The 25886-nt window shown below is 38.3% G+C and overlaps 1 protein-coding gene across 2 annotated transcripts in view; it reads right to left on the bottom strand.

Annotated features, from left to right (window-relative positions):
* Positions 1-25868, bottom strand: part of ppat (phosphoribosyl pyrophosphate amidotransferase) — a 34910-nt gene extending 9042 nt beyond the window's left edge. Inside the window, exons 1-10 of one of the 2 annotated variants that reach the window (XM_052032001.1) lie at positions 25571-25868; positions 17403-17469; positions 15190-15396; positions 11915-12027; positions 9583-9728; positions 7474-7552; positions 4796-4947; positions 4183-4310; positions 2302-2523; positions 1943-2063 (exon numbers count right to left, since the gene is read on the bottom strand). In XM_052032001.1, coding sequence (XP_051887961.1) covers positions 1943-2063; positions 2302-2523; positions 4183-4310; positions 4796-4947; positions 7474-7552; positions 9583-9728; positions 11915-12027; positions 15190-15396; positions 17403-17469; positions 25571-25698 — 1363 coding nt within the window. In that variant the 5' untranslated portion in view covers positions 25699-25868. The remainder of the gene's footprint in view (positions 1-1942; positions 2064-2301; positions 2524-4182; positions 4311-4795; positions 4948-7473; positions 7553-9582; positions 9729-11914; positions 12028-15189; positions 15397-17402; positions 17470-25570) is intronic. The other variant, XM_052032009.1, reaches the window with a different exon arrangement.
* Positions 25869-25886: the final 18 nt, after the last annotated feature.

Below are 25886 nucleotides of genomic sequence, written 5' to 3'. Positions count from 1 at the left end.
AATAACAGAATGCAGAAACAAAGCGTTACAAAGAAAGTCCAGTGCAGGTAGACAACAAGGTGCAAGATCATAACTAGGTAGATTGCAAGGTCAAGAGCCCATCTTATCGTATCAGGGATCCATTTAGTAGTCTTATAACAGCAGTATAGAAGCGGTCCTTGAGCCTGGTGGTACCTGCTTTCAGACTTGTATCTCAAATAATGATGAGTCGGGGTACAGGAAGGAGATAGAGAGCTTAGTGACACAGTGTCATGACAACAACCTTTCCCTCAATGTCAACAAAACCAAAGAGCTGGTCATTGACTTCAGAAAAGGTTGCAAAGGGAGGTGTTGAGTCCCAGGTTCAAGAATTTGGTGATGAGTTTGCTTGGAATTATAATATTGAAGGCAGAGCCGTAGTCAATAAACAATAGTCTAGCGTAGGTGTCTTTACTGTCCAGATGCTCCAGAATGAGTATAGGGCCAGGGAGATAACATCTGCCATAGACCTGTTCTGGCAGTGGGTTGAGGTTGTCTGGGAGGCTGGAGTTAATGTGTACCAAGACCAGCCTCTCAAAACATTTCATGATAGTGGATGTCAGAGCCACCAGGCAGTAGTCATTAAGGCATGTTACCTTGTTTTACTTAGGTACCAGGATGAAAGTGGTCTTCTTAAAGCAGGTGGGAACCTCAGATTAAAACACGAAGTTAAAAATGTCTGCAAATACCCCCACCAGCTGATCTGCGCAGGATCTAAGGACACGGCCAGGGACACCATCCGGGCCAGATGCTTTCTGCAGGTTCACTCTCCAGAAGACTGATCTTATGTCTGCAATGGCGCCAATGGATTTAGATGCACTGAAGTCTGTCGGGGTGGGTGGTGACATTCCCATCCCCTTCTGTTCAAAACATGCATTGAATGCATTAAGTTCATCGGGAGTGGATGCACAGTTGTCGGCGATGCTGCCTGACTTTGTTTTGTAGCCTGTTATAGCATGTAACCCCGGCAACAACTGACAGCTGGTCTGATACTCGATTTTGGCCTGGTATTGTCTTTTAGCATCCCTGATAGCTATCTATCCCTGATAGTTGTATCTTAATTTCTTGTAAAGGTCAGAGTCACCTGATTTGAACACCGCAGTCCTAGATTTCAGTAGGGAGTGGATCTCACGGTTCATCCATGGTTTCTGGTTTGGGAACACCTGGACTGACATCTTTGGTACACAGTCCTCAACGTACTTGCTGATAAAGTCAGTGATAGTGGTAACATAGTAACCTAGGCTGGCTGCTGAGTCTTTGAATATCGACCAGTTTACTGACTTAAAGCAATTGCATAGAAGCTCATTTATTTCCTCAGACCAGCACTGTATGATTTTCTGTACTGGATCCTCATACTTCAGCTTCTGTTTGTATGTAAGGAGAAGGAGCACAGCCTGGTGGTCTGATTTACCAAAAGTGTGGGTGTGGGGTGGCTCAGTAGGCATCTCTGATGGTTGTGTAGCAATGGTCAAGGATGTCTGGGCCCCTGGAGGGACAATTCACTGCTGACAGCAAGTTCTGACCCAATAAATGTGCAGAGCAATGCCTGGGCAAAGAATAATAATTGTTTTGCTCTTATAAGCAATTAAGTTTGTATCTACTACATATTTATCAGTGATAACTAGTGAAATTATCTAAACTGGTAATGTTCTGATAAGGACAAATGAGTGCAGATTCTGGAATCTGGAACAAAAAACAGAGTGGTTGAAGAACCTAGTAGGTTAAGTTGATGTTTCAGGTCATGACCTTGCATCAGGACTAAATGTGCTGATGAATGTTGTTTCATTGGCAGTGGTCCAAATCTCAAACAAAATCAAGTAGAATTTCACTACTTCAGACCTAATAAACCCCTGTAAAACAATGAAAAATTGCTATATTATCATCAGTTTACACTTTTCATGGCAAAACAGATAGTTCAACAAACCTATATATCCGGCAAGGTCTTCAAATTCTGGTTTGTTGGCAATCAGTTCTTCTTTTGTTGGTATGTTAATTCCCATATAACAAGGGAATCTTATTGGAGGTGAAGCCACACGAATGTGTACCTATGAAAGTAATTTTATAAAATTTAGAAAAGCAAGACATCTTTGGATTATTTAAAATGCTCTATCATTTTGAAAGGTAAGCAAAGCACAAAAAAGCTCTATGTAAACATTGATATAACTGGTACTTTTTAAAAAAAAGTTGTTATTTTAATTTGATTAATATATTTCATGTTATGCATATAGTATAATCATGTTAAATTTTAACAAAAACATCTTCCAAGGCATCTTTTACTAATACCTCTTTGGCACCTGCTTCCTTTAGGACTTTAATGATTGGAGAAATTGTATTTCCACGGACAATCGAATCATCTATTAGCACAATCCGCTTTCCAGCAAAATTATCACTCAGGGCTCCAAATTTTTGTGCCACTCCAAGCTGCCGCAGTCTTGTATTTGGTTGAATGAAAGTTCTGCCCACATAACGATTTTTGCACAGTACTTCTACATAAGGCAGCCCTGCCTGTAAAAAAACAAAGTAACGACATGAAAATCCCCTCCCCCCAAATTAACATCACCTAATTTTTATCTTAAAAGATTCCTGTTCTTAAGAGTATTTGAATTAACTGCCAGTGGGTTGGGTGTGTGTGTGTGCGAGTGAAGAATTATGCTTTTTCTCAAGAATGTTATTCTATTATTATTTGGGGGAACCTTTGCAATGTTTTGAGTCACTGAAACCTACTTGTATAGCATCCATGATACTGCAATGTTACATAGCTACTATATTTACTACACTTTGACTAAGTTGATGTAGTAAGAGGAAGGGTTACTGAAATGGTCAGAAGTCTTAAGTGTGTACTTAGTAGGCTTAGATTTAAAAATACATCAGTAAACATGGATAAATATTGACCTTCAACACATATATTAGCAAAAAATTAAAAAATCCATCATGAATAAATGTAACAAAAGATCTGATTCTTCATCCCTACTCCCCATATGTAGAATTGTTGCCAAATACATAGGAATTAAAGTAGATACGGTTAATTGATATATGTTTACTTTTTATATTTTCACAAATGTTTATAAAACTTTTAATGGCATATTATTGACTAACTGTCCAGCCAACACTTCTAATTTTGTACAAATCCAAATAAAGAGACTGATAAAAAGAAATAAAATTAATTATTCTTAGATATTTATGTTACTATATTTAACAAAAAAAATCAAATTCTGCTAAGCCTATTTAAATGCAGTTCCTGGGATTTAACATTAGGCGCACTGCTCCTTATAGATTAACAATCTAAATTTCAGTCAACAGAGCATGATTTGATTTTGTGGGTGATGCAGAACAGTGAAACATAGTGAACACAGAAGATAGTAATTGAGTTCAGAAGGACATCAAAAGACTGATGAAATGGTAAAACAGATGAAATTAATTTCAAAGAAAGAAATTATGCTTTTTGGTAAGAATAAACGTGACCATACAAACCAAACTATATAATTTTAAAAGGACACAGGAACAGAGAGATCAAGAGGTATATGCACGTAGTTCTTTGTAGAGGGTAGGACAATTTGATAAGGCCATTTATAAAAAGCATACATACACAAAGCATTCTTCATTGATAAAGACAGAGCACAAAAGTAAAGATGTTACATTAATCTTTCAGAAAACCCCGATTTGACTCCTGCATTCATTTCTGTGGACTAGTCTTTGGGAAGGATTTAGAAGGTGCAAAACAGATTAATAGAATGCTACAAAGGATAAGAGACTAGAAAAACAAAGCGAGACTGAAGCAGCTAAGGGCATTCTCAAAGCCGAGCAGGTTAAAAATTTTTGTTCAGGTGCCAGAAAGGAAATGGTTTTTCATGACAGGATGGTTACAACTATGGGACACAAATTTAAGGCAACTAGTAAGAGAATCAGGATGTGACACAAGTAAACTTCAAAACAAAACTTATACACTAAGTTGTAGTGATCTCATTAATGCTGCTAGGTTTGGTAAACTTAGTTTTAATAATAACTTTCTAAAAAAGCAAGGGTTTGGAATTAATTGGATGGCTCCACCAAAAAGCCAGCATCGGAACAATCCCCCAGATGGCCTACTCCTATGTTTTATAGCTCTACAAGTCTAACTACAGTTTCTTTGATCACTGGTTTAAGAGTCTGGAGTTCTCTACATACCTCTTGTGCATAACCAAGTGCTGCTGGAGTTGCTGATTCTGGAACTGTACTCACTAAATCTGCATCCACAGGTGCCTCAATAGCAAGTTGCCGCCCACATCGCTGCCTGACTGTATAGACCATCTGTCCTTATTAAGGAAAGGAAAATGATATACAAATGAACACTGCACAGCTGCACTGAAAAGTATAAAAACATGTAAAAACAAAGAAATTGGGATAACAATTTTCTCTTGCCTTAACTAAACAAAAAAATCTTTTTTAGTATGGCAATTTACATGTGAAGTAGGAGTTTTAGTAAGATTTAATGCATAAACAAGGTATCATGACAAAAAATACAAAATGTAGATTTGATTTTAGGCCCATTTTGTAACTATAAACAGAACTGTCAAAGTAGCATGAGCCAAAATATAATAATTACAGCAGACAACTGTAGTTTTTATTCCTTTAAAGGGCAATTTGTAATAATGCAAATAACCTTTATTACAAAATTTAAAAATGTTTTATAACTACAGCAATGTTGAAGATTTAGTAAACCAGGTTATACTTTACAACAGGATCCATATGAAAAATTATAAGCAGTTATCCAAAGAATTCTGTTAAAGTTCATAATTACCTTCAAATATGGAATCAGGTCTGGCAAAATAGACATACTCAAAGATACAGAATGCAGGTGGATCTTCCCCAGCCCTTGGTACAACATCAAGTGTCTGGATTCCATTCTTAGAAATCTGCACTATTTCTCCTGGTAATATTTCACGAATATACCTAGAAAAATAGTAGAGGAATAATAGTTATGAATTTTTCCAAACTTCATTCAATATTTATAAATGGCAACAAGGTAGTAATGTCAAAATACAAATATTAATGGTAGATCTTAAAGTACTTCTGAAAACCAGTATCATTTACGGCTCCAGTCTCTTTACAAACAGCTTTGAACATGTAACCCTGCATAACCCTAATGCATTCCTGGGATTAGACCCAAAGTCAATTTCACAATTGCTTACATTAAATGATATCTTCCTGACACAGGCACGTTCCCCAACATATCAAGATCTGCTTTCATCTTTATCATTTCAGGTACTAAAGCCCACAAATATAGTTGCCATTTGCAATTTTATCTGCAATCCATACAATACCTTCACATGGTATTGTGAAGAAATGAGTTAAATACTGATCCTTAGAGACAGCCATCAATAACTCCAGGACAAATTCAATCTGGCTAATTATCACCCAATCAATCTACAAATCGAAGTGTCATGGATGATGCTATCAAGTGCTAATTACTACCCAATACCTGCTCATTTAATGCGTACGTTGGGTTTTGTCAGGACCATGTTGCTCAAGTCCTCATATCAGCCTTGATCCAAACATGGATTAAAAGAAATGAATTTCAGAGGAGGGACAAGAGCAACTTCCCTTCACATCAACGAAGCATTTGACAGAGTGTGGCATTGAGGTCATTGAGCCTGGTAAAACCGAGGTCATTGGATATCACAGGAAAAACAGTCCCGATTGCTTAAGTCATATCTCGTAGAAAGGAACACAGGTGTAGTTGATGGAGATCAATCAACCCAAGTCCAGGAATTCACTGTAGTTCCTCTGTGCAGTCCTAGGCCCAGCCATCAGCTGCTTCATCAATTACCTTTCTTTCCTTATCAGCTCAGAAGGGGGGCTGTTTGCCACTGCAGACATTTTTAACCTCTCCCTGCTTCAATCAGAGGTTCCCACCTGCTTTAAGAAGACCACTATCTTCCTGGAAAAACAGGTTAATGTGCCTTAATAACTACCACCTGGTGGCTCTGACAATCACCATCATGAAGTGCTTCGAGAGGCTGGTCATGGCACATTAACTCAAGCCTTCCAGACAACCTCAACCTACTGCAATTCGCCTACCGCCAAATCAGGTCTCTGGCGGATGCCATCTCCCTGGCCCTACACTCATCTCATTTCTTCATTTTGACATATCTAGAAATAATTACTTGCAAAGCTTGGGCAAGGTAGAAACTCAAGAAAAGAGCTAGACAGCTCTCTATGGCTGGCAGGGAGGTGATACGATGAATAGTTTCTTTCTGCATTGTAAACTTCTATGGTCAACTCTCACCTGTCCTATATCTCCTGATATAACTTATATTAAATTTTATTTTATAACACTTCTGTGAACTGCTTTGGTGTTTGTTACCACATTAAAGACATTACATAAATGCATTCTGTTGTACAGAATAATGTGTAGATCTTAGAGTTTTACATAATTCAATAATGTTCACAGACTTAGAAAGATTATTAATATAATTCTACTTCATCCCTACCAATAACAGCATGATCAGAAAATAAAAAGAGTACCATTAACTCTCATTTGGTAGGTCTTTGCCCTTTTTAACTTCAATTTCTTTTAAATCTTAGGAAATAGTAGATAATAGCTTTTACTGAATACAACTCCTCATTAATAGCTTGCTGCTATTTCTAGTATGTGATGTTAAAAAGAAACCACACTTAAATATTTTTAAACACAAGAGGACAGATGCAACTAACTCATCCTTTAAAAGAAAGGAGTCTAAGCAGGGAGGAGTCATTTCTGTTTGTATTATAATGCTTGGAATAAATTTTAGAATTATTCTTTTCTTCGTCAATGCCCTCGGGTCAAGGATGACTTGGTTCCATTCCAGTTCTGAGAAGTGGAAGGTACTGTGCATGAATTCTTTTAATGAAAGGGGTCCATTGCACACCAGCCATCACAGGGACTTGATAGAGCATGGTATTGGCCCAAAGGCAATTGGTTGAAAACTGGTCTCTGCTCTACACACACAGTCCTGACCACATGCTCTTTCTCTTAACCCTCCCAACCCTGATCTTTTCCCCCACACCCCAGCTTCAGTTCTACCTTTCTGTTACACCTCCCACCCCATTACAGTCTCCCTCCTCCTTTTCAGCTCCCTCCCATTTACTCACCTCGTTCTCTTTCAATTCTCCTGCTCTCTTCCCCATTGTGAGGCCCCCCCCCCCCCCCCCCAAACCATCCACACCCTCTTCAGGGCTCTGTTCTCCAAATGCTGACCAAACCACACTCTGCCCAGTCCCAGAAATTGCACTGCCCCAATCCTCCAGCACTGCCCACAACCCCTGAAACTCCCAATGTTTTCTGAGAGAATCTTCAGAGGCATATTCACCTATGGAAATACCTGTCTCAGCAACCAACCTGCCTTTAAGCTGTAGCCTTCATATTATACATGCTAGGCAAGCTACAAGTCTACAGATACACCAAGCCCGAATTAAAATGTCAAAATAAAGCCTTACCTAGCTCCAATAGATTGGAAACTACACGATTCAGAAGAAACCACCCATCCTTCAGGATGTGTTTCAATATCTGATTTTCCTACATTCAAAAGAAAAAGCACAAATGCATCCAAAAATTTCAGACAATTGCTAAATAATCTCAATTTCAACTTCAGAAAGTTTTGACCCAAAATAAAAGCATTACTACTTTTAAGCGGATGTAATCTGCTTGTCTGATGAGTAAATGTTGCCCTTCCTAGCCTCCCCAACTGTCAACCCTTAAATTGCTTTCCTGTTATCAAATCAATTGTCTGATAGCAAGTCCCCAGTAAGTCAAAACCTTTTCCTACTTTGCACCCAAGACAAATTCTATCCTCGATTCCCTGCACTATTTCTCAGGCCACCTACTTAAGACTTAACTTACACCTACCAGACCTTTCTTCACATCCTGTTTTAACCAGGACTGAGTTTTAAATTCAGACCTGGACCTAGAAATTCATCAGAACAAAAAGTCAGTGACCCGAGTATTTCCTGTATTTTCTGTGTATTTTCAGGTTAACAGAATCTGTGCTATTGTGCGATATAACTCTCAACTATTTCTGTCTGATAATTTCCATTTAAGTGGCTGGATGTTCCTGGATGCCTTACCAGTTCAAGGTTATTCAATGCAAGACAAATGAGGATGTTCACTTCTTCATACCGAATTTTATTTGTCAGTGTAATTGCTTGCAAATCATTCCTCCTGTGATTTCTTGACTACCTGGCGACCACAATTACTATCTTGGCTTGGAACCATTTACTAACCTCACCAGATTTCTGAAATTAGGGCCCAAGATTTAAGTAGGGGAAGGGAACAGAGCATGTGTCGACAGAAGTGGTTAATCAGAGCACATCTTTTGGAAAGTGGAAGCTTGGCTGACTTTGAGAATCGAGCACAATTTTTCATAAGCTCTTCTGGGCACTTAGCAGCTTATCTTATTAAAAGTACCACTCAATGTTTCTTTTACAGTTGAGAATTTCAGAGTAACTGTAAATCACAGCTGAAAAGTCTGTTATTATAATGGCAGAAACTGGCTTGCTCAACTTGGGAAATTCAGCTGGTTCAAATGTAAAAAAACAAGAATCATCAGTTGTACTCCTCAATGCTGTACAAGCAAAGGAAAGACAACTTCAGGCAGTCCTCTTGTGGAACTCACACCCTCTGAAAAGGGAAATTTGTGTTTTCATGCACTCTTGATATTAAAGACAGGCATCTAACTTTTATTTCAATATTTTATAATCTATTGTGGCCCTTACTTAAGCTATATTTCTACTCTGAGCAGTTGTACATGAAGAACGAGTACTTTACACCAGGGTGATATGGGCTGTTTTCTCCATTAGTTTTGTCTTCCTGTCCCAAGATTACCACTACAAATACTGCATTCCTGCCATTCCTTCTCTGGCGAATATGACTAATCTGACACATCATCCATGCCAAGTGGTAAGCTACTCATCCAAATTGGAAATAGTCATCCAAGGAATAATCTTATTAACTAGCCATTAATTTACTGTCTTCTGTATGACAGTCAGAACATAGTACATATCATTTTACTATTTTTTGAACTTCCTCACAAGGCCACTGAAACTCTATGAAGCTATTAAATTCCAAATTCCCTTCAACGATCAATGAAACATCACAGCCCATAATGGACTGGAAAGACAACAGGTGAAGCATATTCTCATTAAGACCATTTTATTTACATTCAGTACAGTGAATAGTGTCAATCTAATTCCACCAGGATTACCAACCTGCATGCTTCAAATAACATTGGGGTCCCAAAAGTGTCAGGTGATTCAAGTTCACAAAATTTGGACCTCCCACCTCTCCATGACCAGACACCTACTGATCCTGATACCCACTGTAGCTAAAATCACAGTGCTCAGATGCAGGAGTCTTTATTTTCATTATTCTAATACTTTCCTGCAACTTGGGAAGGGGAACAAGGTCTGAATTTAAATACCAAATTTTGGGTCTTTTCAATAAATGAGAAATAAAATGGACATTAGATGTTAACAGGTTTCATACACGAAACAAAAACACACAAGGTTAGGGGCACATTTTAAGTTTAATTCCTAGATTTTTTTTCTTACCTGAACTATGCAGCTCGGAAACTGGTACAAGGCAGCCAATGCACAAGGGACGATTTCCATAAGGGTCACGGACAGCATAGATTACATCTTTATACATAAGCAGTATTGAGTAAGAGGTAGGTGTTGCAGTCATTAAATTTCTAATCCTGGAAATGAAGATCAACATTGGTCTTAAAACTATTTTTCTCTCTTCCCAGTTCTGATGAACTCTGTTTCTCTTTCCACAGAAGCTACCTAACCTACTGAGATTTGTCTGGATTTTTTGTTTTTATTTCAGATTTCCAGCATGTTTTTTTTTATTTTCATCAATATTGGCCATTTGAGCTTCCCAATTATCAGCAACAAGCAAAACCACAAGATTCTCTTCATTAGGTTACACAACTAGCTTTATTGGAGTTTAAACTAATTCTCTGCAAATATTTGCCATAAATACTATATTTGAAAACATTTTTCCTCCCCCTAACATGCAGATTTCAACTGGAAATGTGAAAAGGCATCATCATTCCTTTAATTTTTATCATCTAGTTCCACATTCCAAATAAGGGAGGGGATTTACCAAAGGAAGTTCATCATGAGTCAGAGTACAGGAAGGAGATAGAGAGCTTAGTGACATGGTGTCATTACAACAACCTTTCCCTCAATGTCGGCAAAACAAAAGATCTGGTCATTGACTTCAGGAAGTGGGGTAAGGGCGGTGCACATGCTCTTGTCTACATCAATGGTGCTGAAGTCAAGAGGGTTGAGGATTTCAAGTTCCTAGGAGTGAACATCATCAATAGCCTGTCTTTGTCCAACCACAGAGACGCCATGGGCAAAAAAATTCACTAGCACCTCTACTTCCTCAGGAGGCTAAAGAAATTTGGCATGTCCCCTTTGTCCCTCACCAATTTTTAATCGAGGCACCGCAGAAAGCATCCTATCCGATGCATCATGGCTTGGTATGGCAACTGCTCTGCCTGTGACCACAAGAAACTGCAGAGAGTTGTGGACACAGCTCAGCACATCACAGAAACCAACCTCCCCTCCATGGACTCTGTCTGTACTTCTCACTGCCTCAATATATATTGATAGCGACAAAGTAAAAGAAATTTTGTTATCTAGTTCATTGCATTTCATGAGTTCACGTAATTTGCATAACCTCTGTGAACAGCCAGCACGGTGTTACTTCTCAACCATCAAGCCTTTGTATCTGGGTTGATGTCATGAGGTTGCACCATGTGTCATGCTAGCTGCACAGCTTCGTACAGCATTGCAACACTGAAGTTCACGAGTGAATGTGCAGCAGCTCCTGGTAAATCTGCAACTCAACTCCCTGTAGAGAAGGCACTTAGGTTAGTTAATGATTTTTCTTCTTGTTAAATGTTGAGTAAACGACAAAACTTTTTTCAACAAACAGTGGAAAAATAATGAGAACCATTTTTTATGCAACTTTAACATGTTGGATGTCGTTTTAAAACATATATATTAAAGATTATTCCAAAACTTGTACAAAGTCCGGAATTATCTAACAATTGCACTCGGACATTTCTACATTGTACTATAAAATGCCATTGATGTTTTATTTTAGTGCTACGATTGCTTTAGTGCAACTAGCAAAAGACAAAATGTTAATAAACCATTATGAAAATATATTCCTCTGTATAATCTTTAAGAATCACAGTAAATGACTTTTTTCAAGTTGGCTTTATACAAAGACAGAAAACTGATTTTAAAAATTGATGATTAGTTTGAAAAATGTCAAATCTATTAAGACTCCAAACTCAAACTCTGAATTGCTAATCACCCAATTAAATTAACAATCACAATGAGCTTTCTACATAAATTAATAAAAATAGAACAAATATTCTTCAGCTTGGTAACTACTCTCAGTACACTGCAAAATTATATTAATTTGTTTATATACCTAACCCCCTCAATTCTTCCATTTGTTAAAATAAAAATGATTTACTAATAATGATTAAAGGTACTGGAAAACATACCATATTTTGAAAATATGCCATTAATTCCCTGTTTGAATGATGACAATTAATGTATTTTTTGTTACTTAAATATACAGGCTGGACATATATTTTATAGCATATATAGAAAACTAGGAAGAGAGAATATGGCCAGTTTACTTATAAAACTGCTTTATGCAAAAAACACATTTGCACCAATTGCATTATCATTGTCAGTATGAGTAGCTTTTCCTAACTACAGTGAGTCTCACCCAAATTTATATCAGGGTTACACCATGCAGCAAATCCAACTATACATTAACTGGACTTAAAACAATCACTGTTGTACTTTTGCAAAATGAAGCTAGAAGTCTTAGGAAAATGGTTTCCTCTACCTGGCCACCCAGTCTGGTGTGTCAGCTTCTTCCTTTGGTGGTGTCAAAGCCAGAAGTTGCATAATAAGCTCACTGTCAGAGCTGGTTGATAAGCCAACGCCATGACGTAATACCTGCAATATCAATTGAGAAGTTAATTATTTTATTCCACTTGAAGCACACAACAGGTATAAAATACAACATTCAATGTGAAGCTTTGAAATTGTTATTGCTTACACTGGAAGAACACACACAAAAAAGGAGCTCCACCATTCAACACCACCATCTTCAGCAGGCAGTTCTGCATCCCAGTTTGTTAACAGTGCCTCAGTGACAATAATATCAGACTATTGCAGAGATGGTGAATGTACTGGAGAGGGTGCAGAGGAGATTCACCAGGATGTTGCCTGGAGTGGAGCAGTTCAATTATGAGGAGAGACCAGATAGGCTGGGTTTGTTTTCCTTGGAGCGGAGGAGTGAGAGTGGTGACCTGGTGGGGCTCATACAAAATTATGACGAGGTTAGATATGGTAGGTAGTAAGAATCTTTTTCCCCATGGTGAGGGGATCAAAGACAAGTGGGGACTGGTATAAGGCAAGAGGGTGTATGTTTAGAGGGCAACTGGGGGAAATCTTTCGCCACAGACGGTGGTTGGAATCTGGAACGCACTGTGTGAGGTGGTGGTGGAGACAGGGACTCTGTACACTTAAGAAGCATCCAGACAAGTACGTGAATCACCAAGGCGCAGAGGGCCATGGATCTCGAGGGGGTAAATGGGATGAATATGGATTGGTGCAACAGTCAGCATGGACATGATGGGCCGAAGGGCCTGTTTCTGTGCTGTATGACTCTATGACTTCATGAGAATAAGATGTTATAACTCTTTCCACCTAATCCTCATCTCTTTTAAATGCCTGAGTGTAAACAACTTTGCCTAGAAACACCAGCACTTTTTTGTTCCAGCATCATACGCACATAAACACAACTTCCAGAGTGGAGTGCAATTGCAACCACACCTGGGCTAATTTTCACCAATGCCGAAATTCAACCAGGCTCTACACCACCTGTGCCTATTGGCACTACTTGGCAAGGAATTAACATCGCCTCATGGAATTCCTGAGATGAAAGAGTTGACCTATTAAGAATGGCTAAGAAGTTAGCTCTGTATTCTTTGAAGTTTAGAAGAACAAGGAGTGCTCTTATTGAAACATAATATCCTAAGGAGGCATGACAGCGTAGATGTTGAAATGTTTCCATTAATGGGAGAGCTTGAATGAGGGGACATAGTTACAAGGTAAGGGGCTGGTCGTTAAAAGTGAAGCGTGTAGGAATTTCTTCTGAGGCTGAGGACTATCTGGATTTTTCTACTGCATTGGTAATGGAGGCTACATAACTAGAAATATTTAAAGAGGAGGTGGATAAATTTTTGAATAATGGGGAATTTGTGGAACTGTCACAAGAGTTGAGACCTGGGACACATTAGCCATGATCACATTCAGTAGCAGGTCAAGCTTGAGGGGCTTGTTCTTGTGTTATGTAGAAACTTTTAGGGATTCTTAACACAATTGTTTGGAATGTTAATCAATTCTGGGGGCACTTAAGTTAAAATTACAGCCTATTCCAAATAAGGAAGAACATGAGCTTCCTTGAAAGTAACTTAATTTATGGCAAATTTGAACATTTGATCCTGCCAAATGTCCAATTTCTGCAATGAATACATTTAAATAAATCTACTGAAATTGAAGAGTATTTTTCGAAACATAACCCCTCTAAACATTTTCCTCAATATTGACATCTGAGCACTACTTTGAGGTTCTAAGCTCCATATCAGACAATCCAAGGGCAAGAGATACCTTATGTAATGGAGGTGATGAGGATAAGGTTATATGACATCTGTGAAAAGGCAAGCAAAGGAAAACTGTTCTGATTAGCTTCCTGTGCAAGGGCTAAGGGACAAAGACTTAAGGCTTTGAGCAAGCAATACATGGGGATGTGAGGAAGTTATTACTTTAATTAAAATGCAGCGAGTGGAATAATAACCTAGTCAAACTCGTCTAAGAGGCCAGTGGAAGCAGAAATGATCAATGATTTCAAAAGAAAGTTGGATAGGCACGAGCGAAATAAACTTGCAGGGCTGAAAACAGGCAAATGGGACTGACTACTGTTCTACAAAGATCCAGCATGGACTTGATGATCCACATGGACACCTTCTATGCAGTTACAACTCATTGATGGTATGGGTTATCTTTGCTTAGGCAATGCTCCAACTTGAGCATTCCCAAAGCAAAAATAGCAAGCTTTGTGGATGAATTGGCAATGGAGTTGATGTCTTCTCAGTGGATCATTCAAATCAGATTGCAGCTGTCACAGAGAATTGCAGGAATGCGAATAGGATATGCCTCTCGTTAGTGCAATTGCTAGATGGCGATTTGCCTCAATGAACCCAAGCAATTATATTGCTTTGGCTGCATTAAAATTGAGGTGCTATTTCCCTCTGCTTCATCTATAAATATCTGTGCAATAACTGGCTGCCTTGGATAAATCATGCTTTGTTTCACTGTACATCCATATTTCAGGAGCAACCTGAGTAATACTTATTATTCATCTACTTAATGTCACAAGGTCATGCAATCATGAGGCATGACTGGCAATCACACAAAACCCACTTCAGCACTACAACAGAGGCCTTTTCTCTACAAGGAAAGGGAGAAACCATTAGTTGCAGTGTCTCAATGACTTCAAAGGATCCTTTATGCTCTCTAATTTTTCAGTGACCATAAACATACGAATGAAGGATTCATGTAACAATGAGGTGCAAAACTGTACCAGGCATTCCAGAACCATACCTTAAAGCTGAGTTGTGTGCTAGACAGGAACAGCAGCTGAGCAATTAGTCATTAGCCTCATCAGCCCCCACCATAAACTTCAGTTGTTTCAGAGCACTAAATGTTTTGTACCTTGTTCAAAAAGATTGCATGTCACTATAGAAACGGAATGTCAGTACTGATTTTTGAGCTCAAGTTTATGAAATGGGAGCTGTATTGAAAATCTTTTGATACGAGGCAAGTGCTAGTGACTGAGCGCTAATTGCACAAACATCAAATTTAAGTAACATATTTACCAGGAAATGAAATTTGGACCTCGATCTCATCTCAATTCAATCTCATTTCACTTATCCATCCATAATCTATTGTGTTGTGAAGAGTTAACATTTACTAAAAGGCAAAGTAATAGTTCAAAATACAATACTTTCTTCTATCAATATTTCATCAGATATAATTAGACCAATGCTGTACCTTCATTTTTAGTTTTTTTGCATTGACTAATTCTCCATTGTGAGCTACAGCAATTTTTCCATGAAGGGTTTCCACCACAAATGGCTGACAGTTCTGTAATTCGGAAATACCCGATGTAGAATATCGCGTATGTCCTATACCCAGATTTCCACCGCGAAGCTTTTTTATTTGTTCTTCACGAAAGTTATTGTTTACGAGGCCCATTCCCTATAAAAAGAAATACATTTTTAGAGCTACTCATGATCTCCATAACATTGAACTCAAAACTATCACAGTTTCAAAGGGGAACAAAAAAACCTCTAATTCTTGATAATTACAGTGTTTCTCTGAATGTATTTTGGAAATCTTACATAACACATAGGCAACTGCATTCAATACATATTTACCACAGTTGCATTTCTACTCCAGGATTTAAAAATACTGTCAATAGCTGTTTGTTTGAACAGTACTTCAAAGAAGTAAAAACTGTAATAAAATTTATTGTTACAATTTATCCTAACACATGGAATTGCATTCACCTTAAAGGAAGCTTTTGGGGAAGCAATATGGAGTAAGTTGTTAAAAACCCATAATGAAAGCAAACAATAGATCATGGACATAGCAATTCATTACAATTTTTAAACTGATGAGGCAAAGACCAAAGTTCATCCTGGAGTATCTTTATCTTCTCTTTTAAAGTTACAGCCTCAGTGATTAAAGTATTTACTTATACCTAATATTAATCGCAGTTGCCCAACTTATTGATGTAATGGCTTGGGCCCTGCAGCTTTGCCTCCAAATTTGTTTTAGATGGCATTTATAAGAAAAATAAATCCCTACAAAATTAAAGTCAAGTAATCTTGTTATTTGTATTATAATTTAGACAGGAAAGTGAATGGGCAAGGGCATGGTAGAAGGAACATAATATGGAAAAATACGAAGGTATTCACTTTGGTAGAAAGAAAAAAGCAAAGTAAATAGCAACAGACTGAAAGACATTTTATTAAATGGTGATAAGAGGGATCAAGGTGTCCTTATACATGAATCACTGAAAGTTAACATGCAGGTTCAGCAATTAGAAAAGCAAACAGTACGATGGCCTTTCTTGCAAGAAAATCTGAATACAAGAATAGAGATGTTTTGCTCCAATAACTTTGAGCCCTGGTGAAACAATAATTGGAATATTGTGTAAACCATATCCAGAATATTTTGTTCAGGTGTGGTCTTCCTACCCAAGGAAGAGCACATTTGCAAAGGAGGGAGTTCACCAAATTATTTCTTAGGATGGCAGTTTTGAGATTAAGCAGCGTGTGTTTATACTCATGGGTTTAGAAAAATGAGAGGTGATCTCATTGAAATATTCAAACTTCTTAAGTGTCTTGACAGGGTAGATGTTGAGCTAATGTTTCCCTGGCTATAGTGTTTAGAACCAGATATCACAGTCTAAAAATAAGGAGTCGGTACTTTGAGGCTGTGACAAGGAGAAAGTTCTTCAGCTAGAGGGTAGTGATCTTTGGAATTCTCTGCCCAAGAGGATTATGGAAGCTCAATCGCCAAGTATATTCAATTCAGAGATTCATCTAATTTTAGGTATTAAAGGAATCAAGGGATATAGGGCAAGTGCAGGAAAGTTAGGCAAAACATCAGCTGTGATCTTATTGAATGGCAGAGTAGACACATCAAGCCAAATAGCCAACTCCTGCTTCTATTTCTTACAGCATGAGATCTAACGGAGTTGGATAATTTTTGTTCCAGAAAGATTATGCTTTAAAAAAATATTTTATATACTGAAATAGCTGCACAAATAATTAAAATTGGATTTAAAAATTGCACTATTGTTATGTCAGTTGCAACCTTTAAATGATGTACACGAGGCACGTTGTATTTGAAACTCTGTTAATTAAAAATGTTTATTTTTGCATCTCTGGCATCTGCTGGCTACAAGGATTCTTGAACCCACAACTGATAAAGTTGGAAAATAGAAAATGCTTGCCATGGAGATTTCTCAGTCTTTTGGGGAGCATTTTTTCTTAGGCCAGCAACAAATCGTGCTTCACTGCTGACTGTAAGTTCTTGGCCAAAAGGCAGTTTCCCTTGATTTTACGATTTTCATTCCTGGGTGGTCCAGTCAAACGAACATGAAATCAGTTTGGACATTAAGTAAACTGATAAAATCCACCAAGTTAACTATTTTATGTTGTTTAGATCAATACAATGTAAAAACGAAGACATACCTTGTGTGTCATGTATAATGGTGAGGAACTCCCATCACTTGTCACAATTCCAGCACTTTCCTGACCTCTGTAAAATAAAAGAATATTTTTCAGAAGTTTCAACAATAATTACAAAAGTACATGGTTTAGAAATAAAATCAAGTGTTTTTGCACTGAAAGCAATTACCCTCCATAACTTTTGAGTTCCGCTAAGTAGAAATTCAAACCATTTTAACTTTATTCTTTTAAAAATGCAATGCACAAAAATCATTCCTGTGTGTTAATTATTTCAAGAGGATCTCATATCCAAAACAAACACTCTAATGTGATAAACAATATTCCAATGATCTCGTGCACGCAGTACTGCTTCCATATCTGTTTGCCAAAATTGACAAAATTCCACACAATTCTATTGTTTCTCCCCAACACATCAGTTTGGAATAATACAAACCAGAGATCAGACAACAGAGTAATACCTGAAAGCACATGGAGAGATCTCTTAATAGATTACTTTTTCATCTGCTTTAGAAAGTTTGGATTTCTCTTGTTAGATAATTGTATTCCTTGCTACTGCCTTAAAAATTGATATTCAAGACACTTTGGAGCATCCTACAGTGCACTGTACAATTAGTTTATAAAATTAAGATTATTTCAAGTGAACAAATTAAAAGCAATATTACCGTAGTTTTTTTCTAAGACATTGGATATCCGAAATAAAAACAGAAACCTATAGAAATACTCAGCAGGTCAGGTAGTATCTGTGGACAGACAAAATTAACACTTCAAGAATTAACCTTTCATCAGGACAAGAAACAACTAAAAATAACTCAAGTTTTGTCTTGCAAAGGAGGGATAACCAAGAGAATGTCTGTAGTTGGATGCAGACCAAGACAGACCACATGATGCAAATGGTGATGGTGTCCTCAGAGGGTGGCAAAAACATTAACCACAGCTGATCTGTCCGGAGGAGGTGGAAAGAAGATGATGAATGAGGACACAGAAGAGAGAAAAAAGAATGCTGGAACAGTGAGATGCAAAGCACTGCAGTTTCCAGAAACTTGAAATAAAAAGGAATGCTGAAAATACTTATATTGGGCGACAGCCATAGAGACAGTATCAATGGGTTGATGATTTTGAATATCAAGTATAATGGTTGGTTATCTGATATTAATGAATTCAATGTTGAGTCCTGATGTTTGTGAGATGCTTAGTTATTGGATCAAATGTTCAGCTCTCCCCAACCCCACCTCGTTATTTTGGGCTTCATTAGAATAGTGAGAGAGGCCAAAGTGAGAGTAAGATGAAGAGTTTCCTGACAACTGGAAGTCTGAATGGGTATTCCACCTTGTGATCACGAATCTACATTTGGTTTCTCTGATGTTGAGGAGAATGCAGTACAATAAACTGGAAGAAGCATGAGTAACTCTGCAAGAAGCGTTTCTGTCCTGGATGGCTGAAGAGGTAATAATATAGTAGCTGCACCTCCCGTGGTTGCAGGGGAAAGTGCCATGAGAAGGGTTGCAAATGTTGGTGGAGATGGAAATGCAAACTAGGGTACATAGAGGAATGCCAAAAAGGAAAGAGAGGGGAAGATGCATCTAGTGTGGCATCACATTGAAGGTGGCAGAAATAATGGAGGATAATCTGTTGAATGCAGAGGCTGCTGGGATGGAAGGCAAGGACAAAGGGAAACCTAACTTTGCTCTGGGGAGGATAATATGTTACATTAAATTATACAAATGTCAAAATGTGATAATGATTTTCATTGTGAAGAAAACTTGCAATATATTAAGCATTCAGGGGAGGAAGTAAGGTAAAGGGAGAAATATACCACATGATATAACTACACAGTTTGGGGAACAGCTAAGTGTGAGAGGTGCTTCTTTGACCAACAGTGAAGTTACTACAAGTTTAGTATCACAGCATTTAGATACAAGAACTCGATTGATTAGAGTTCACTCAACTTCTAAATGTTATGGTAAAAATCACCATGAATTTGCTTTACATTAAAACAAAAATAATATTTTGGTTATGATATAGCTTACTCTTCATAATTAGGCAGATTTCTTGCCTTTTAAATAATTATCAAATATAGTTACTCAATGAAAAGTAAAGGGAGCAAAGTTATTTGTTACATCTAGACAAACATTTACACAAGTGAGAGGGATAACTGAGAGGGAAGACATTCCAGAAGGAATCAATTCTTACACAATTTTATACTATCAGTAATAAATTAAACTACTAACACACTCAGTACAAATAGTGCTCTGTTTAAATAACACGAACTTTGTAGTACAAATAAATCATTTGGTTATTGATAAATGGGTTTTATCTAGCAAAGAGCAAACAACATTGTTACATAATTGTTGTTTCTGGATAACCATCGGGCTATCAAGTCTTAGTGCCAGTAACCCCTTTGTCCACATAACCCTTAATATATCCAATTTAACATCGGACATCCTAGACAGTAGATTAGCTACATGTCACGTTAGCCCAACAAAGAGGTAGGACTATTCCAAGTAAATTTATACACTTAAATTTCCTATTAATATGGTTAACATTTGTTCTCATTCATTTTAACACAAAGTTTCGCACTAATGCTCCAAATTAAACTAATTGAACAAGCATCAAAGTGAACTTGTCTTTATAGGTGATCTGTAAAATAAAATTAGCTAGTTATAAGAGGCAAGTTCCTCAAGTCAGACTGTGTACTACAATAATTTTCCAGATGTCAGCACCCTTAATTGAGGCATACAAATAGACTTTCAAGCATGGGTAATGTAGATCCACTGCAAGTGCAGTCTAACCAGGGCTTTGATTTGTACCACACCTTCTAGTCATCCTGAAATAAAGGCCAGCATTTCACGCACTCTTTGAATGTTTTCTTATTACAACAATATCTGCAAACATTCATTCTTCATCACACTTCCAGTAAGAACCCTATCTTTGACATCCTACATTATTCCAATGTCAGCTTAAGGAACAACACCTCATCTTTTGACCAGGTATTTCACAAACTTAATGACTCAATATTCAAATGTATCTCACATTAACAGCATTGTGATTTTTTTTTTCTTCTCCTGTATTGCAGAATTCATTCCTTAACACCTTTTTATACATCCTTCAGACACAGCTCAGGTTATTCACTGACTTTTACCACTCTCTTTCAGACAGCACCACCACTCTAGTCATTCACTCTCTCTCCTCATCTTCACCCTGTCAGATCTTCTCTTTCATTCTCTCCAACACCCATGCCCCTATCTCTGCAACTGAAACTTGTGAAATTTCTAACTTTTTCCACTCCTTGGAAGCAAATCTCAAGCAATTTCAACAGTGCTTTGAATGCACAGCTGAGCAGAGATTTCCAGAATTTTGAGAAACAAAATGGGAAGTTTTTTCCCCATCAAGAGATTAAACAGCACTCCATAGGGGTATTTAATGTTATAATATAAATACATGCTCAGTGGTTACAACTGGTTCCTTGAAAATGGAACATTATCAGCACAAGGATTGTGTGATGATTACTCCTGCCAACACTGTCTTGAACATAGAACACTACAGCACAGTACAGGCCCTCAGGCCCACAATGTTGTGCCAACATTTTATACTGCTCTTAGATCTATCTAACCCTTCCGTTCCACATAGCCCCCTATTTTTCTATCATTCTTGTGTCTATCTAAGAGTCCCGTAAATGTCCCTAATGCATCTACCCCCACAACCTCTGCCGGCAGTACATTCCACGCACCCACCACTCTCTGTGTTAAAAAAAACTTACCCCTGACATCCCCCTTATACCTTCCTCCAATCACCTTAAAATCATGTCCCCTCATGTTAGCCATTGTCGCACTGGGAAAAAAATCTCTGACTGTCCACTCGATCTATGCCTCTTATCATCTTGTACACCTCTATCAAGTCACCTCTCATCCTCCTTCACTCCAAAGAGAAAAGCCCTAGCTCATTCAACCTATCCTCATAAGACATGTTCTCCAGTCCAGGCAACATTCTGGTAAATCTCGTCTGCACCCTTTCTAAAGCTTCCACATCCTTTCTATAATGAGGCGACCAGAACTGAACACAATACTCCAAGTGTGGTCTGACCAGAGTTCTATAGAACTGCAACATCACCTCGCGGCTCTTGAACTCAATACCCCGACTAATGAAGGCCAACACTCATATGCCTTAACAACCCTATCGACCTGCGCGGCAACCTTGAGGGATCTATGGACGTGGACCCCAAGATCCCTCTGTTCCTCCACACTGCTAAGAGTCGTGCCATTAACCTTGTATTCTGCCTTCGAATTTGATCTCCCGAAGTGCATCACTTCACACTTATCCAGGTTGAACTCCATCTGCCACTTCTCAGCCCAGCTCTGTATTCTATCAATATCCTGTTGTAATCTACAGCAACCTTCTACACCATCCACAACACCACCAATCTTTGTATTATTTTTATTTTGTGTTTTTTTTTTCCAAAATGCTCTCCCACCGAGAGGTCTGAAACCTGATCAGGCTCATTGCCTAGTACCAGGTCCAGTATGGCCTCTCCTCTAGTCGGTCTGTCCACACACAGTGTCAGGAATCCTTCATGTAAGCACCGAACAAACGCCATCCCATCTATCCCTTTTACACTAAGGAGGTGCCAATCTTGGGCAAATGTATCTGCAGTAAGCAGACTGGTGAGGACAAGTAGGCCTGTGCTGCGCATTGGTTACATTAATCAAAGATATAGACTGAATTTTTGCTATTTTGGGTCTGATTGTTTAGTAGAAAACATGGCCAATTTGATAGTAGTTAACACATAATAATCTGACTGGTTCCTGCTGAAATGAGTAGCTATTTCTGGCTTCCATCTCACATTCCATTACTCGATTCTGCTAATTTTCTACTCCAGACACTGATCATTGGCTTCTTCCTCTCTTGTTCTTTATATAACTGTTCTGGATTTTACAGCAGCTTTTCTCTATTAAGGCTTGTCCTGCATAAATTCTACCATTTGTATGGGACTGCAAATAGAAGTTACAAGGGGGACCTGAAATTGTCTTTAGAGTTTGCAATGATCCTGATTGCTGCTGGAAAGGGCAAATTAAAATTATATGCTGAAGATCTACCAGATAAAACAGTCACTAAAGAGACACAAACCTTTCCATATCAAGTGGTCTCCTTGGCTTCAATGCTACTCTGATAACAATGTTTGTCATACAGCAATGAATATCATAAGCTATTTCACATTATCAAACAAAAATTTATGCATCATTATGATGTATTTCTGGGGTAAATTTCCAAAAGTTTTGCGGAAGAGATAAGTTTTAAGGAATGCCTGAAGGGTTGAAAGGGGGTAAAGGGGTGTTAGAGGTATGAAAACAGGGAGCAAACTGTAATGGAGGAATTTTTTCACAGCAGAACCTTATCGCCTATTTAAAAATAACAAGCCTGTTAGGAACACTGTTTGTTGTATTCTTTGAATAGTTTTTCAAATTGTTGAGCGTGTGCAGGATATAAAAAATAAATAACTCGTGATGCATCCATTCAGTGATCATGCATAATTGCTAAACAGCATTTGACCCTTTAATTACATTGGCATTAGGAGCATTTCCACTGTCTATTGGTTATTGGTGAGGTTCACTGAAAGTAAAACAAAACTCAATTGCAGTCAGTTTTTATTTAATTTTTCTCATCATTTAACATATTACATTTGAGTTTTCGTAGAAGCACTGGAAGGAATCTATGCTGGAAGTTTCCTGTCTTTATTCACACTGCCTCAGCATGAAAGATCCTTTGCAAGCTCACTCACATCACCAACAGCTTGATCAAATCCAGACCTCACTAGTACATCTCCCCATTAAAAATGTTATTCAAAATTTAATTACATAAAAAATACAGAACAAACTTCTTAGCTCATAAAGCGGTTATAATGTCAAACTCACTACAAGCAACTGAAGTATATTAAATGCACACAAGACCAAATTAGAAACATGGGATTCAACAAGAAAGCAGTTTTGTTTCTGGAAAAGTTACCCATAAGTCTGCACTAATATCTTTGTTCAGAAAAGAGCTTTACTTTCTAGTATCTGGTCATTGGTTACAAGGTTGAAATTTATTGCTGATCTCCAAGAGCCATTGAAAAGATGATGGCAAGCCACCTGCTTGAATCATTGTAGTTTTCTAGTGAAAGTACTCCATAAAGCTGTTTGGTGGATAATTCCAAGATTTAGATCCAGCCATGTTGAAGGAAACATGATGCACTTCCAAGTCAGCATAGTGTACAACTTGGAGGAGAATCTAAATGCTGTGGTGATTCCATGCATCCATTGCCCTCCGTGGTAGTAGAGATCACAGATTTGGGGAGGTTCTATCAGGTAAATAACTGAAATACATTTTGTAGCACATACTGTAGCCACAGAATATCAGTGATGGGGGGAAATGAATGTTTAAGATGGTGGATGGGATGACAATTAAGCAGGCTTCTTTGTTCTGGATGGGAGTGAGCTTCCTGCATGTTACAGAAGCTGTACTCTTCAAGGCAAATGAAGAAAATCCCATCACGTTCTTGATTTCTGTCTAGTTGATGCTGGATAGACTTTGAGGAACCAGGATGGTGGCACTCAAGAATATTAATGGTGTTAGAACTTGGAGATGGTAAAGGTAGTTGCTCAGACTCTTTTTGGAGATGGTCATTGTCTGGCACTTTCATGGGACATATGTTATTTGCTAATTATCAACCCTTGCTTGGATGTCTAGGTCTTGCTGCAACGCAACATCCAGCAACCATAACAATCTTCCTTTGTGTGAGACATACATCCCATTACTGAATAAAGTACAAGAGAAAGGAATACAGGGATAAATGCATAGCATTTAGTTTAAGTAGGGTGAGAGTAAGTTTGTGTGCATAGAAATATTTGATTCTACTGGTGTGTATGTATAATTAACTCTAGATTACACTGGGGAATCTAATACATGTGATCAGAACATTGTTCTAGAGGACAGATAGTAAAAACTAGATTAATTATAAGTGCACATATCATCCAAATACAGGAATGCAACAGAAATTTTTAAAAAATATTCACAGGATTCTTGATGACTCGGCACCGATACAGTGTACGAAAATGCAAAGTACTAACTGAATAAAATTCTCCCATAGGTAGATAAATAAAGTAAGGGATGTGGGGATAGGGCAGGAAAACAGTGTTTGTTGTAATAAGACTCAAAATGATGTTTTAATGCATTTTAGTGCCAATGCTGAATATTACTAGTACACTGACAAATATGGAAAAGGTTTATAAAAAGTTGATTTTAACTGAACAAGCCATTCAATAAGTAAACGGTAGCACTGAACTTTCTGTTTCCTGTAACCAAAAACTGGCAAAGTACAACCAGCTTCAAAACTACATCCAATAATGTCAAAATGGTCCAGCTGAAATATTAACTCTACTTTCCCCCCTCTCCATAGATACTGTTGGATTTGCTCTTAATCAAATTTTAGCACCTGCATGTATCTGCTTCTGTACAGTTAAAAGGCATACTTATAAACACAAAATCAATACAGTATTTTTCCTTCCACTATGTTGTGTCGGTTTCCTTCCCACCATCAAACAAAAAAGGATCAGCTAGCAGAAACACTCGAAAAAATATACTACCGGCCTCATATACTTAAATGGTCTCGTCAAGAAAAGGTCTTCCACTTGAATGTTCTTCTGCCTGCACGTGCTACCTGATCTTTGCATTTTCTAACTTTATTTCGGATCTCCCAACATCTGCAATGTCTAAAGAGTTTGTGGAAAGACTGGGAACGAAAAGAAACACTGATCCCTCGTGCATCTCCCCGCTGCAGAACAACGACGTTAAGGGAACAGTTCACTGAACTCCTGGAATCATAGAACAGTACAGCACAATACAAGCCCTTCAGCCCACAATGTTGTGCCGACCTTTAAACCTCACCTAAAACTATCTAACCCCTTCCTCCCACATATCCCTCTATTTTAAATTTCTCCATATACTTATCCACTAATCTCTTGAATCTGACCAATATACCTACCTCCACCACCACCCCAGGCAGCGCATTCCATGCCCCAACCACTCTCTGGGTAAAAAAAAAACTGCCTCTGAATGAGAATATGTTTTTTTTTGTTTTGCAGCCCGCTGCCGGGTGGTTACGGTGCAGCGGCACCGGGGGCCGGGGCTCCGCCGCTCACCTGTGCTGCAGCGCCACCAGTCCTAGGGCGATAACATGCGGGATGTCCAAGTGAGTCGGCCACGTGCCCGCCGCCACACAGCCGAACACGCCGCACTCCTCGCCGATGCCCGACTCTTCAAACTCCATACTGCCTCCGCACAGCTTCGCCGTTCTTAATCTCCACTACTTTTACAATAACTAACAGGGAGAAAAATAAATATTTGCCCGACCCGACCGACTCACTCTTTCTGTTATGAAGGAAGTAAATCAGGCTGCGTACCCCACACACAACTGCGCATGCTCGGCCCTGCCAGTTTGGACTGCACCAACACTTT

Source organism: Pristis pectinata, chromosome 2 (assembly GCF_009764475.1).
Source record: "Pristis pectinata isolate sPriPec2 chromosome 2, sPriPec2.1.pri, whole genome shotgun sequence".
Lineage (NCBI taxonomy): Eukaryota > Metazoa > Chordata > Chondrichthyes > Rhinopristiformes > Pristidae > Pristis > Pristis pectinata.
Note: the sequence above shows the minus strand (reverse complement) of the source record. Positions and strands in the feature narration are given on the sequence as shown.